General features: G+C 43.8%; 2 protein-coding genes across 2 annotated transcripts; both read left to right on the plus strand.

Moving 5' to 3' along the window:
* The first annotated feature begins 15 nt into the window (after positions 1-15).
* EIF5A2 (eukaryotic translation initiation factor 5A2) lies at positions 16-7428 on the plus strand. The gene is made up of 4 exons (XM_005419036.2): positions 16-310; positions 1649-1753; positions 3248-3379; positions 3629-7428. Exons 1-4 carry the CDS (start codon positions 146-148, stop codon positions 3686-3688), a joined length of 462 nt encoding a protein of 153 aa, XP_005419093.1. The 5' UTR covers positions 16-145; the 3' UTR covers positions 3689-7428.
* A 280-nt stretch (positions 7429-7708) lies between these two features.
* Positions 7709-9859, plus strand: RPL22L1 (ribosomal protein L22 like 1). Its single transcript, XM_005419037.2, has 4 exons — positions 7709-7774; positions 7941-8033; positions 8408-8529; positions 9604-9859. Exons 1-4 carry the CDS (start codon positions 7766-7768, stop codon positions 9746-9748), a joined length of 369 nt encoding a protein of 122 aa, XP_005419094.1. The 5' UTR covers positions 7709-7765; the 3' UTR covers positions 9749-9859.
* Positions 9860-10756: the final 897 nt, after the last annotated feature.

Raw genomic sequence — 10756 nt, forward strand, 5'->3', positions numbered from 1 at the left:
CGGGGGAGCCCGGCCCGCGCTCCCCGCGGTGCGTGGTTGGGTCCGTGTCCGTCCCCCTCTCTCCCTCTGACCGCCGGGGCTTCGAGCCGACCCTCTCTCGTTGTCGCGCAGCCCCCCCGCCGCCAGCCCTCCCCCTCGCACCGCCATGGCCGACGAGCTCGACTTCACCACGGGCGATGCCGGCGCCTCCTCCACCTACCCCATGCAGTGCTCGGCGCTGCGCAAGAACGGCTTCGTGGTGCTCAAGGGGCGCCCCTGCAAGATCGTGGAGATGTCCACCTCCAAGACCGGCAAGCACGGCCACGCCAAGGTGAGCGCTGCCGGCCCGGCTGTCGCCCAGCCCGCAGTGTGCGCCCTGCGGCTCCCGGCTGGCCCACAGGGAAGGGTGTAGCGTTTCATCTGGCTCCGTGTCCCGCCTTTGCCTTCCTCGCACGGTGTCTCATCACTCCAGAGCTGGCTCAAGGGGTTTCAGTCCTGTAAAGCAGGAAGGATTGAGGACGGGGGGTTGGTTTTTTTTCCCCAAGTTTAACTCGTTAACGCTTTAAAAAAAAAAAAAGTCTTAACGCTCATAGGGACACAATCAGTTTCTGTAGTGGGGGTAGAGTAAGTTCTGGAAGGGGGGCTGATGAAATCACTAGGGCGTGGTTGGGTTGTGCTGCCGCTACCCACCAGAGCACTTCTGTGTCTGCCCGTGCCGGCAGACTTTTACAATTGCAGTGTTAGAGCAGGAGTGCCCGTGCTGTGTTACATAATCCACAGCTCGATGGACACGCGTTACTCCGAGGGCCTGCTCTGGCCCTGTTCTGCCGCCTTTGCCTCGCAGCTTCTTTCTTTATTCCAGCCCTGAGAGAGGAGTGCCCGTGTCCCAGCAGGGATGTTCTCAGCCACTGTCTGGGGCTGCAGTGCTGCTGCCCAAGCAGTTGGCTCGTGCAGCTGTCCAGAGCTTGGAGCAAGGCTGAAATCCTCCTTCATTCATTCATTCATTCAGCCACACTTTAGGGTGGGTGTATCAGAGTTTAAAGACAGATCTGTTACAAGCACAGAGAGATTTGTAAGTTTCCACAACCTTGTGCAATATGTGCAGGGGAGTAAAGTGTTTGGGTTTGTCCAAATACTCTCTTCCTAGTTTTTTCCTTTCTCATTCTTCTTTTAATGGCTTGTTTTAATAGACAGTTCCAAATTTCTTAAATACAGAAACAGCTGTCAAGAGGGAAAGGACGTGAAAAGAACTGGTTAAACTGGTCATCTAAGCTCTAGCATAAAGGGAGATGGGAGCTGCTATGATCTCTGTGCATGACCACCTATTTTCCCCTTAACTGCCTGTTTCTTAGAACAGTTAGATCTTAAAATAAACATGTTCTTAACCACTGTGAACTCTTAACTTGCTGCTGTAAATCTACAGAAGGCAGTGGAAGATAACAGTGGCTGGTCTTGCTCATGTAGGGTTTCTGTAGTGTGCTGTGGAAGGGAGTGAGAGGCCCCCTCTCCACGTGAGGGATGTTTTCATACCACAAGCAAAGGGTTGAGGCACAATCTGGGATTGCACATGATCTCATAGGAAACTGAGTAGAACCAGCAATACTGATGGCAATAACATCTTGCTTCTCTAGGACCAGCACTAACTGAAGCGATTTTTCTGCTCTTACAGGTCCATTTGGTCGGTATTGATATCTTCACTGGTAAAAAATATGAAGATATTTGCCCGTCAACTCATAACATGGATGTCCCAAATATCAAGAGGAATGATTACCAGGTGAGTTAAGAGTCATACAAGGCTTTATACTCTTAGTACCACACACAAACTCTTCATCCCCAAATTTGCCTCTCAATAAAGTGCTGTTGTCAGAATTAATGGGACTTGCCTGTCTAGACATGACATAGCTGAACTTTTAGCATTTACTGACTTGCTAAAACTGTTGAAACTCACTGATGGAGAGAGAGCTACTTAGTGTATAAACAACCTCAGATCAGAGTAGCAGTCTTTAAGCTTGACAGGTAATGGACATAACTCATACCATGCTTTTTCTAGCTATTGTTACAAGACCACTTCTGGATTCGTTGTGGTACTGGCATCCTTTAGAATATGGAGACTTTCCCTGTTGCAAGTTAATATCAGTTAAAAGAGAACCAAGATCTCAAATAACTAAATTTGAATCCAAGCATAAATTGTCATTTATAGTTTCACTCTTACATGGGGTAGATGAATCCCCATAACAGTCCTAAATGGTATCTGATGTGAATTCTAACTTGCCAAAGTTTTCTGCTCCTTGTGGGGAAAGTGGCTTTAGGTGATATTAAATAGTTTTAAAGTTCCTGAACTCTGCACTGAAATGAAAGGGGTAACTTCTGTAAAGCCTTCTGTGATATGGTTGGTGAGCTCTTAAAAGCACGGTTCAGTTGAGTTGTAAAACGTTTGCTATCTTCTCATTTCATTGGAAGTAGTTCTGGTCAGGAACTGACACATCCCCATAATCTGGAAAGCTGCAATTGCTTGACAAAGGCCAACTTCAGTTTTTTAGCAAACAGTCTTTAGTGTCTTCGGGACAGCTGTTGGAGTAAAGTGTGGCCAGCCTGTCTTAGGACTCAGACCTTACAAGAAATTCTTAGTGTTATCTTGGTGGTCTATTGTTCTGGGATTTTTAATTTTTTGGATTTACTGTTACATGTTCCACATTCTCCAACCTGCTCTGTCAAAATAGCTGTTCCCCTTATCCCAGGCTTTTTGGTTAGGCTGAAAACAGCATTATAAAAGTGGTCCAGGGCTTGGTGGATGTTCTGTAATTTATTAGTGCTTATTGTAAATGACAGTATCTCACTGTAGAGATGCTGGTAGAGAAGTGTATAGTTACACTGTTTTGTGTTTTGTACGCTTTATACAAGCAGTGCTGTTGAGTGAATGCCATTCCAGTTATTGTTTCCAATTCAGTGATGAAGAAAGCTGAACCATTGACCTGCAAGCAGTACATTTCCTAAATCACACAGATGGGGTTTCTAGTGTCTCACCTCCTAGGAAGTAACCAGCAGAATTCTGTTGGTTCTTGATGGTAGAATGCCTTTTGCTACAGTTGCCCTAACTCTCAGCCCACTGAACTTCTGTTAAAAATTGATTTCAATAGGGTTTTTAACTGTTACAGAGTACTAAAGAATTATTGTAACGGGTAGAGTTCACTGCCTTCTGCTTACATTAAGCTACTGCCTGCTGGTGAGTGCTGACATTAAACTTGTGAAAATGAACTTCTCTTTGCAGCTGATAGGCATTCAGGATGGGTATCTCTCCCTGCTGACAGAAAGTGGTGAAGTTCGTGAGGATCTAAAGTTGCCAGAAGGGGATCTTGGCAAAGAAATAGAAGGAAAATTCAATGCCAATGAAGATGTGCAGGTAAGTAGCGAGGGCAGACAAAGAACAGTTATGGTTAATCCCACTTGATACAATGAAGAAGTCTTACTCTGATATTGACCACTTGTATCTCTTTGTGAAGGGTGGGCTCGAGGGGTGGGGATTGGTCCGGACATTTGGACTGGAGCACTCAAAGGAGATGGGATAAATAATAAAAAGGGAAAGTTTGTAACTTCTGGGAAGACTTCCTGTGGGCTGGTCTGGAGCTCACCTCTGTGTCTTCTCTTCCAGATATCTGTCATAAGTGCAATGAATGAAGAATGTGCTGTAGCCATAAAGCCTTGCAAGTAAAGAAGATCGCCAGGCTCGGGCACCTGCTCAGGTCTGGACAAACCACAGATCTATAAATTTGGTCCTTATTGTCACCAAAGCTCTGGCCTTCACAAGCAACCTCATTTCCTTTTTGAATTGTTAAAAAGCAGTGCTGGATTCTGGATTAGTGTTGCAGGCTAACTGGCAGTTTTCAAAATCACTGAGATTTTAATTCCTTAATTGTAACTATTTTAACATTCCTGTGGGTTTCAGCTATGGATCTAAGAAACCAATCAGGTGTTACTAGTGGATATATTTTTATTTGCTTGAGCAAAACAGTGTTTGTCTGTATGAACAGACAAAATACAGTATTCAGGGGCTTTTAGATAAGCTGGTAGGTATCTAGGATTATAAAGTGACCTAGAGCACAAATAGTATTTTTCTTGACATCTTTAGGTAGAACTGACAATAAAAGTAGCTTTTTTTTTTCCTTTTTTTAAAGCTTAAGTACTTTGTGGATTGGGACTCTTGCAGAACTGTAGGTGCCAATCACAACTTTTAGACCAAGAAACTCAAGTGATCAGAAATGCCAGCTGGCTTGACCAAGCCCCAGTGGCCATGTGCAACTAAACTGTATTACCTCTGTTTTCTTCTTTGCCAACTTGTTGGCTTATTGTAACGATAAAATGGTTTAAAAAAAAGCCTACCTGTGGTTTAGGCAGGCCTTTGGAATATTGAGTGGATAAGACATAGATAGGTCAAGGGGACACAAAGGTGAGAATGGATGTTAAAGCTATAGACTTTCACTCGAGGCCTTTGTCAGACTTGAAAAATAAAATAGAAAAATGCAGTTCAATTGCTTTCCTTTATTATATTTATCTTAAACTATAAAAGGGTGACAAAATCCATGGGAATCTGTTGCAGTGCTTCCAGCTTTAGGTTTTAACCTTCAGGTTCAGACCATATTTTTGTAGCACAGGGACCACACGTTTTTCAGAAAGTGGGACAAACTGTAGCATTGAGCCTAAACTAAATGCATGTGATTCTTTTTTTAAGAAAAATAAAACTATTGTATTTTCAAAACATAAACTTGACAGACAATACCGAACAACCATGGCTTCACCATAAAATAAATAACTTGCTACCTAGTTAGGGAAGCTGGCTCCTGTCCTGGGGAGTTTTGAGTCATAGCAACATGCATGCATGCCTCTGACTATTTAGTAGCTTAAAAGGCTTCACAGCAATAGTTATGGAAGGATAATTAGCCTGCTCCTCTCTAAGGTGTTCAGCTTGAATTCTAAAACTTGGTGACTCTTCATGAGTGGGGAAACTTCCTTAGTCCCTGGCTCAGACTTTTCTTCACAGCTGATAAATTGTTTCATGAACTTGCCTTAATGCTCAGTGGCTGATGGAGGATGACACAGAAGCTGCCCCGGACAGCACGCACAACTCACACTACTGGCAGCCAGAGTTGGACTCCATGCTGCTCTTAACTGCTTCAAATGTTTTCAGCTTCATAGTTTGTACTCTCTAGTCCCCAAAGGGCTCGTGGCAACTGTCCTGAGCTGCCCTTGGCCACCCTGGGGCAGGGCTTAGCAAACCTTGGAGGTGTAATGCAGGTGGCAGAAGCATGCATTGTCCACAGGCTTCCCACACCAGGGAGAGCAGTACCAGTGAAGGTAAAGACAGCAATAAATACACTCTGGTAATAAAGCACAGCTACCTGGGACACCTGGCAGAGGTAGGACCTGCCACATGGCTCTCACCTAGCACAAAACGTGTTGCAGGTGAGCTCTATGAATAGCACCTTGACTGAAATGGCAAAGCTGCTTTTGAAAGAAGCTCTAGATTGAAATGCTTCCAGAATAGTTCTGAAGTGGATGAGGAGTAGTTCAGGCTAGTCTGCACTGTGCTCCTGTCTGCCTCTCCATCAAGCTGGTACCTGGAAGTCAGGCTTTGTGGCTTTGGGGGTGACTGTAACCATTGCTGATGATGCTGGCAGCAAGCTGAGCTGTGTGGTGTCACATGGGATGTCACAGGTTGCTATGTCAAACTAATGCAAGTTCTATCACCACATTACAAATACTTCCAATATGCTTGAAAACTCCAAGACTTGAATTTGTCCTTGCTCTGGTAGTGCTTTAGTCTATTTTCAGGTTCCTGTCTGTCCTCTAAAACCTTGTTGGAAGACAGGTTCTTGATGTCACTGGCCCACAATCTGAGCAGTTACTCGGACTGAGCTCTCTGGGACCAGGGCTGCTTTAAGCCCTGCTCCTGCAAGTGCAGTCCTGGCCTGACTGGAGTTTTCAGGTACTACAGCAATCTGAAGAAAGAGGTTTCATGACCTCTAGCTTGCTGGAAGAGCCCTCCTGGGGACTTCCAGATGTCCTTCTATTGCAACCTTCAGTTCTGCAAGATTTAAATGATTAAGTACTTCATTATAGGTTTGTTCTTATATACTTGTCTTCGTGAAGCACTTCAGACACCATGGAAGTGCAGAGCATCATGCATGAAGTTTCCCATAGGTACATAAGCATGTCTTAAAGCATAATCTCCCAAGTTTCAGTAAGGTTAAAAAGTTGCTTCTAAATTAAAACATGTATTTGGAGCATTTTTTTTTTCCAAAGTAAGATGCTTCAGTTTCCTGTCAGAATCGTTGCAACAAACTTTGTGATCAGTAGTCCATAGAGATGTGTATTTTTAATATCCATAACCAAGTGCTTAGGGAGGTTCTCCTTTCATAGCTTTACTTTAAAACAGATCTTACTGGTGTATTTGTTCTGTATTACTGTCTTAACACTTAAATTTTGTCAAAACCATAAACTTATAGCCGATGGCAATTGCTTAGAGTAAAGCCTGTGAACACAGGGAGGTGGTGAGAGGTATTTCCACTCCAAATAACGTGGTTTTTTATGGCTCCTGTTCATTGAGTTTCTCTTACTACTTCACACAATTGGAAAGACTGCAGTGTTTCCTGCCTCAAATCTTGGCAAATAATACTTTGAGAATTCAGTAGATCCTTCTAATTTTTGCTTATAATGGTGGTTTTTCAACTGGGCTCTTGCTGGTTGAGCCATGTTCTCAGGGCTGTTTTTTTTTTAAGCTGAAGTTCATTGTTTCTCTTGCAGGTTTTTCTAATCTGAAGTGTACCCAGAAAATGGTGCACGGTCTGTAGTTTCACAATACAGATAATTTTACATAATCTGTAAAGAAGTCAAGTTTGTTGACAGTTCTAACTCTTATGGTTACTGCAGGTCAGTCTCACAGAATTCAAAATTCAATAAATCCCACTATTTTTTTTTCTTTTGGTTGAGTAATTAGAACGTAGTTTGTTACAGTAGAACTAAACTTCAGGCTATAAAGAGACCTTGTTGAGGATATTTTGAGTATCCACGGGAATGTCACTGAAGGTGTGGATCTGGAGCGATCGCAGCTCGGCTCGAGGTGGGCGGAGGCTCTCCAGCACCTGCACCGTGGCCCTGCAGTATTTGGCATCCGAGAGTGACTTGGTTTGTTGAACTCCAAGGAAATGTTTGCTGTGCTTTGCTGTATCGCAGACCCCTTTGTCCTGTGCTGTGTGTTGTAAGCGAACCTGGCCGCTGCTGCTCCTGGGGCAAACCCGGCCCTGCAACCGCGAGAGCCGGGCGCGGCGGCAGCTCCGGTGTCTGTTCGGGAAGCTCTGTTACTGTTCTCAACACCATGGAAACGATCAGGGGAAAGATTTGTACGTGTGTGTGTGTTTTGCTCCAGAAATAATAAAGGTGTCAGTGCTGTGGGGACATGGTGCTCGTTATAGTCACGGGAGCGCGGTGGGGCTGCCGGGGGGGACTTCGCGGCCACTTCCAGGGGCGGGGGCCGGGCGGTTGCGGTTCGTGCGGGAGGAAGAGGAAGGCGTGGGACCGCGTCCCCTCCCGCGGGAACAACGCCGGGAAATTCCACGCGGGATTAAATTCCACACGGGATTCCCTTCCCCGCGCCGCCATCTTCCCGGGAGCGCCGGCGCCTCCCAGCGTGCCCCGCGCGCCGACCAGCGCGCTGACGTCACCACCGCGGGTATAAAAGCACGACGTGGCCCAGCGCACTTCCTTTCTGCGGGAGCGGCGGGGCGGGAGCGATATGGCGCCGGTGAGAGCTTTCCCGGGAGGGTTTCGTGTGGGAGGCGGCCGGGTCGGGCCGCGCCAGGCCGGTTGCAATGAGGCACGCTGGCCGGGAGGTGGCGCTCCTGGCGCCATGTGTGTCCCCCCTTGGGTCGGGAAGTTTGTTAATGGTAAGGAATTCTTTAATGTTCTAGCAAAAGGACCGAAAGTCCAAAAAGTCAACCTGGAAGTTTTGCCTTGACCTGACCCATCCTGTGGAAGATGGAATCTTTGATTCCGGCAATTTTGTAAGTCGTAGTTTCTCACTCATACTTGTGACACATAGTATAATAAAAGCCTCGGTGCAGTAACTGAGTTACAGTTGAAAAGCTACATTCTAAATGTGTTAAATCATCAGCTGTTCTTTAAAATACTAGCACTAAAAAAAAAATTGATTTTATAACATACTTCATACTTGTCCATGAATAGAACTATTTTCTGCTTTAGCACAGGGGTGATTTTTTTAGAATTACGTTCTGTAAAATATTTTTGCGTTGTAAATACTTCTGTCAGGACATAAGTAAATGGTGGTTTTTAATGTTGCTTCCTGACTAGGGTCCCTTCCCTAGTTCATACCTAGGGTGCCATTCCCTAGTGTTCTATTTCTTTAATGTTGAAACAGGAGCAGTTCCTAAAGGAGAAGGTTAAGGTCAATGGGAAAACTGGAAACTTGGGCAACACCGTTCACATTGAACGTCTGAAAAACAAGATCACAGTGACATCAGAGAAGCAGTTTTCTAAAAGGTTGGCATGGGTTTCATTGTGTTGTATTTGTGGGGTTTGAACTGTGGGATGTTGGATGTAAAACCAGAGTAATTTAGCTTGGAAGGGATCTTCACAATCATCAAATCCAGCCATAAACCTGACACTGCTAAATCTGCCACTAATCCACGTCCCATAAACACACATTAATATTCAGCTCTTGCCTGCAAAATGAATTCCAATTAGTACACTTCTGATATTTGGAGAGGTGTTAGCTCTAACCTTCATGGCACTTGTAAATATTAGTGAAACACGTAATTGAAACAGATTTATTATATCAGATATTTAAAAATCGCTTTTTAAAACTCAAGGCTTGATTGTTAATTAATGTTGACTCTGAGCATATTAATAGAGATACTTTATATAGGTCCTTGGCAATGTATCAGTGGAAGATGGACATTTAAAATAACACTGAATTAATATAGTGGGTGGCTGTTTCATTATTTAATTGGTTGTATTATAACGAACGTGTGCTTGATGTGGGTTGTTGCAAACAAACCCTTCAAGCCTTAAACTGCTGAGTTTGTTAGGACAAACAAGAGCTGAGTGCCCTGATGGGAGGTACAGATCCTCCCCTTTGCTTGCTGATACAGGTGCAGCAGAATCTGTTATGTTAGACCAAGGTTTAGAACCAGTTACCAATGCTGTCTAGTTACTGGCGTTTTGCTAGTATTAGTTAATTTAGTTAGTTAGTTAGTTATTCATTAGAGGTACAGATCCTCCCCTTTGCTTGCTGATACAGGTGCAGCAGAATCTGTTATGTTACCCCAAGGTTTAGAACCCGTTATTAGTGCTGTCTAGTTACTGACATTTTGCTAGTATTATTCATTTAGTTAGTTATTTATTATTCATTATTCATTTAGTCAAATGAATAATAAATTCCTGCATATCTGTCGTGAAAATATGTTTTTATTGCCTGTCACATGTGAAATTTTTCTATTTCTGTGTATAATTCTGTGGTATTGCCCTACTCAAGACATTGTCTGGGGTGGAGTGCAGACAGCAGCAGGGGGTGTTTCCAGTGAGAAGCTTCTAAGGTGAAATTGCTGCTTTCAGGTACCTGAAATACCTGACCAAGAAGTACCTGAAGAAGAACAACCTGCGGGACTGGCTGCGCGTGGTGGCGTCCGACAAGGAGACGTACGAGCTGCGCTACTTCCAGATCAGCCAGGACGAGGAGGGCTCCGAGTCCGAGGAGTGACCCAGCCTGCCCTCAGGCTCGCTGCAGAGTACAAAAGACTACACCATCTATTTATAAGAACACTTTAACTTATTGGTGAATAAAAGTTTTGTACCCTGTTGGGACAGAGGATGGTTGGTTTTCTGGTATTTTTGTGGAGTTCTGATTAGAAAACAGCATGGGAATTGTTTGGTTTGCAGTTTTCCTTCCACTGTGAGGAATCAGCTGTTCGGTTGGCACCAGTGAAAATCCCTGTAATAACAAACTGAGCCCTTTGCCCAGTACATGTATAGAAGAGTTAAATCAATTTTTAATCATACTGGTACAAGTAATTCTAGAGCTTGTGACTAAAAGTACCTCCTCCTGTGAACTTACGTGAAGGTAATAGCAAAATACCAATATAAGTTTACTTCTAGTTACTTTAATTCAAAAATAGGCTTGCACATGGTAAATATTTTTTTTTCTGTGTGATTTACCTCATTCCCTTATTGGTTGCGGTATTTGTGTGTGTAACCACAAGTCCCACTGAAGATAAACAAAGATTTGATAGGTTTATATTTGATGGATAAACAAGGAGGTGGAGACAAACCTGATTACCAGCAACGAGCTAAAACATCTTAAAGAAAGGACTGAGATGTCCATCAATATTGACAGTGCCTGAATCCCATAAAATATCTGCAGATGTTTTTCTTTTTATGGTGTATTTTACAGTTCTTGCATTTGGCTTCTGGGATTATTTCTTTAAAACAGATACTTCTGTAGTACAAGTGGGGTGTTCTCTGAAATAATTCCACAACTATGAACTAGTTCTTCATATATTACCAAGAGAGATTTGTGTTTTCGTTACGAAAAAAGTATTTGTGAGACTGCACTTGCAGTAAGTGGCATGTAGATGCATTTCAGTGCCATGTAGTGTCCTCTGTATGTGATTAATCAGAATATTTATTCAGGTTCCAGTGTCCTGGTGAACTCTGGAATAAATAATGCCATATTTGTTCACTATCATAAACTGGGAGTACATCTAGACTC

This window comes from Geospiza fortis, unplaced genomic scaffold, assembly GCF_000277835.1.
Source record: "Geospiza fortis unplaced genomic scaffold, GeoFor_1.0 scaffold172, whole genome shotgun sequence".
In the NCBI taxonomy this organism is placed as follows: Eukaryota; Metazoa; Chordata; class Aves; order Passeriformes; family Thraupidae; genus Geospiza; species Geospiza fortis.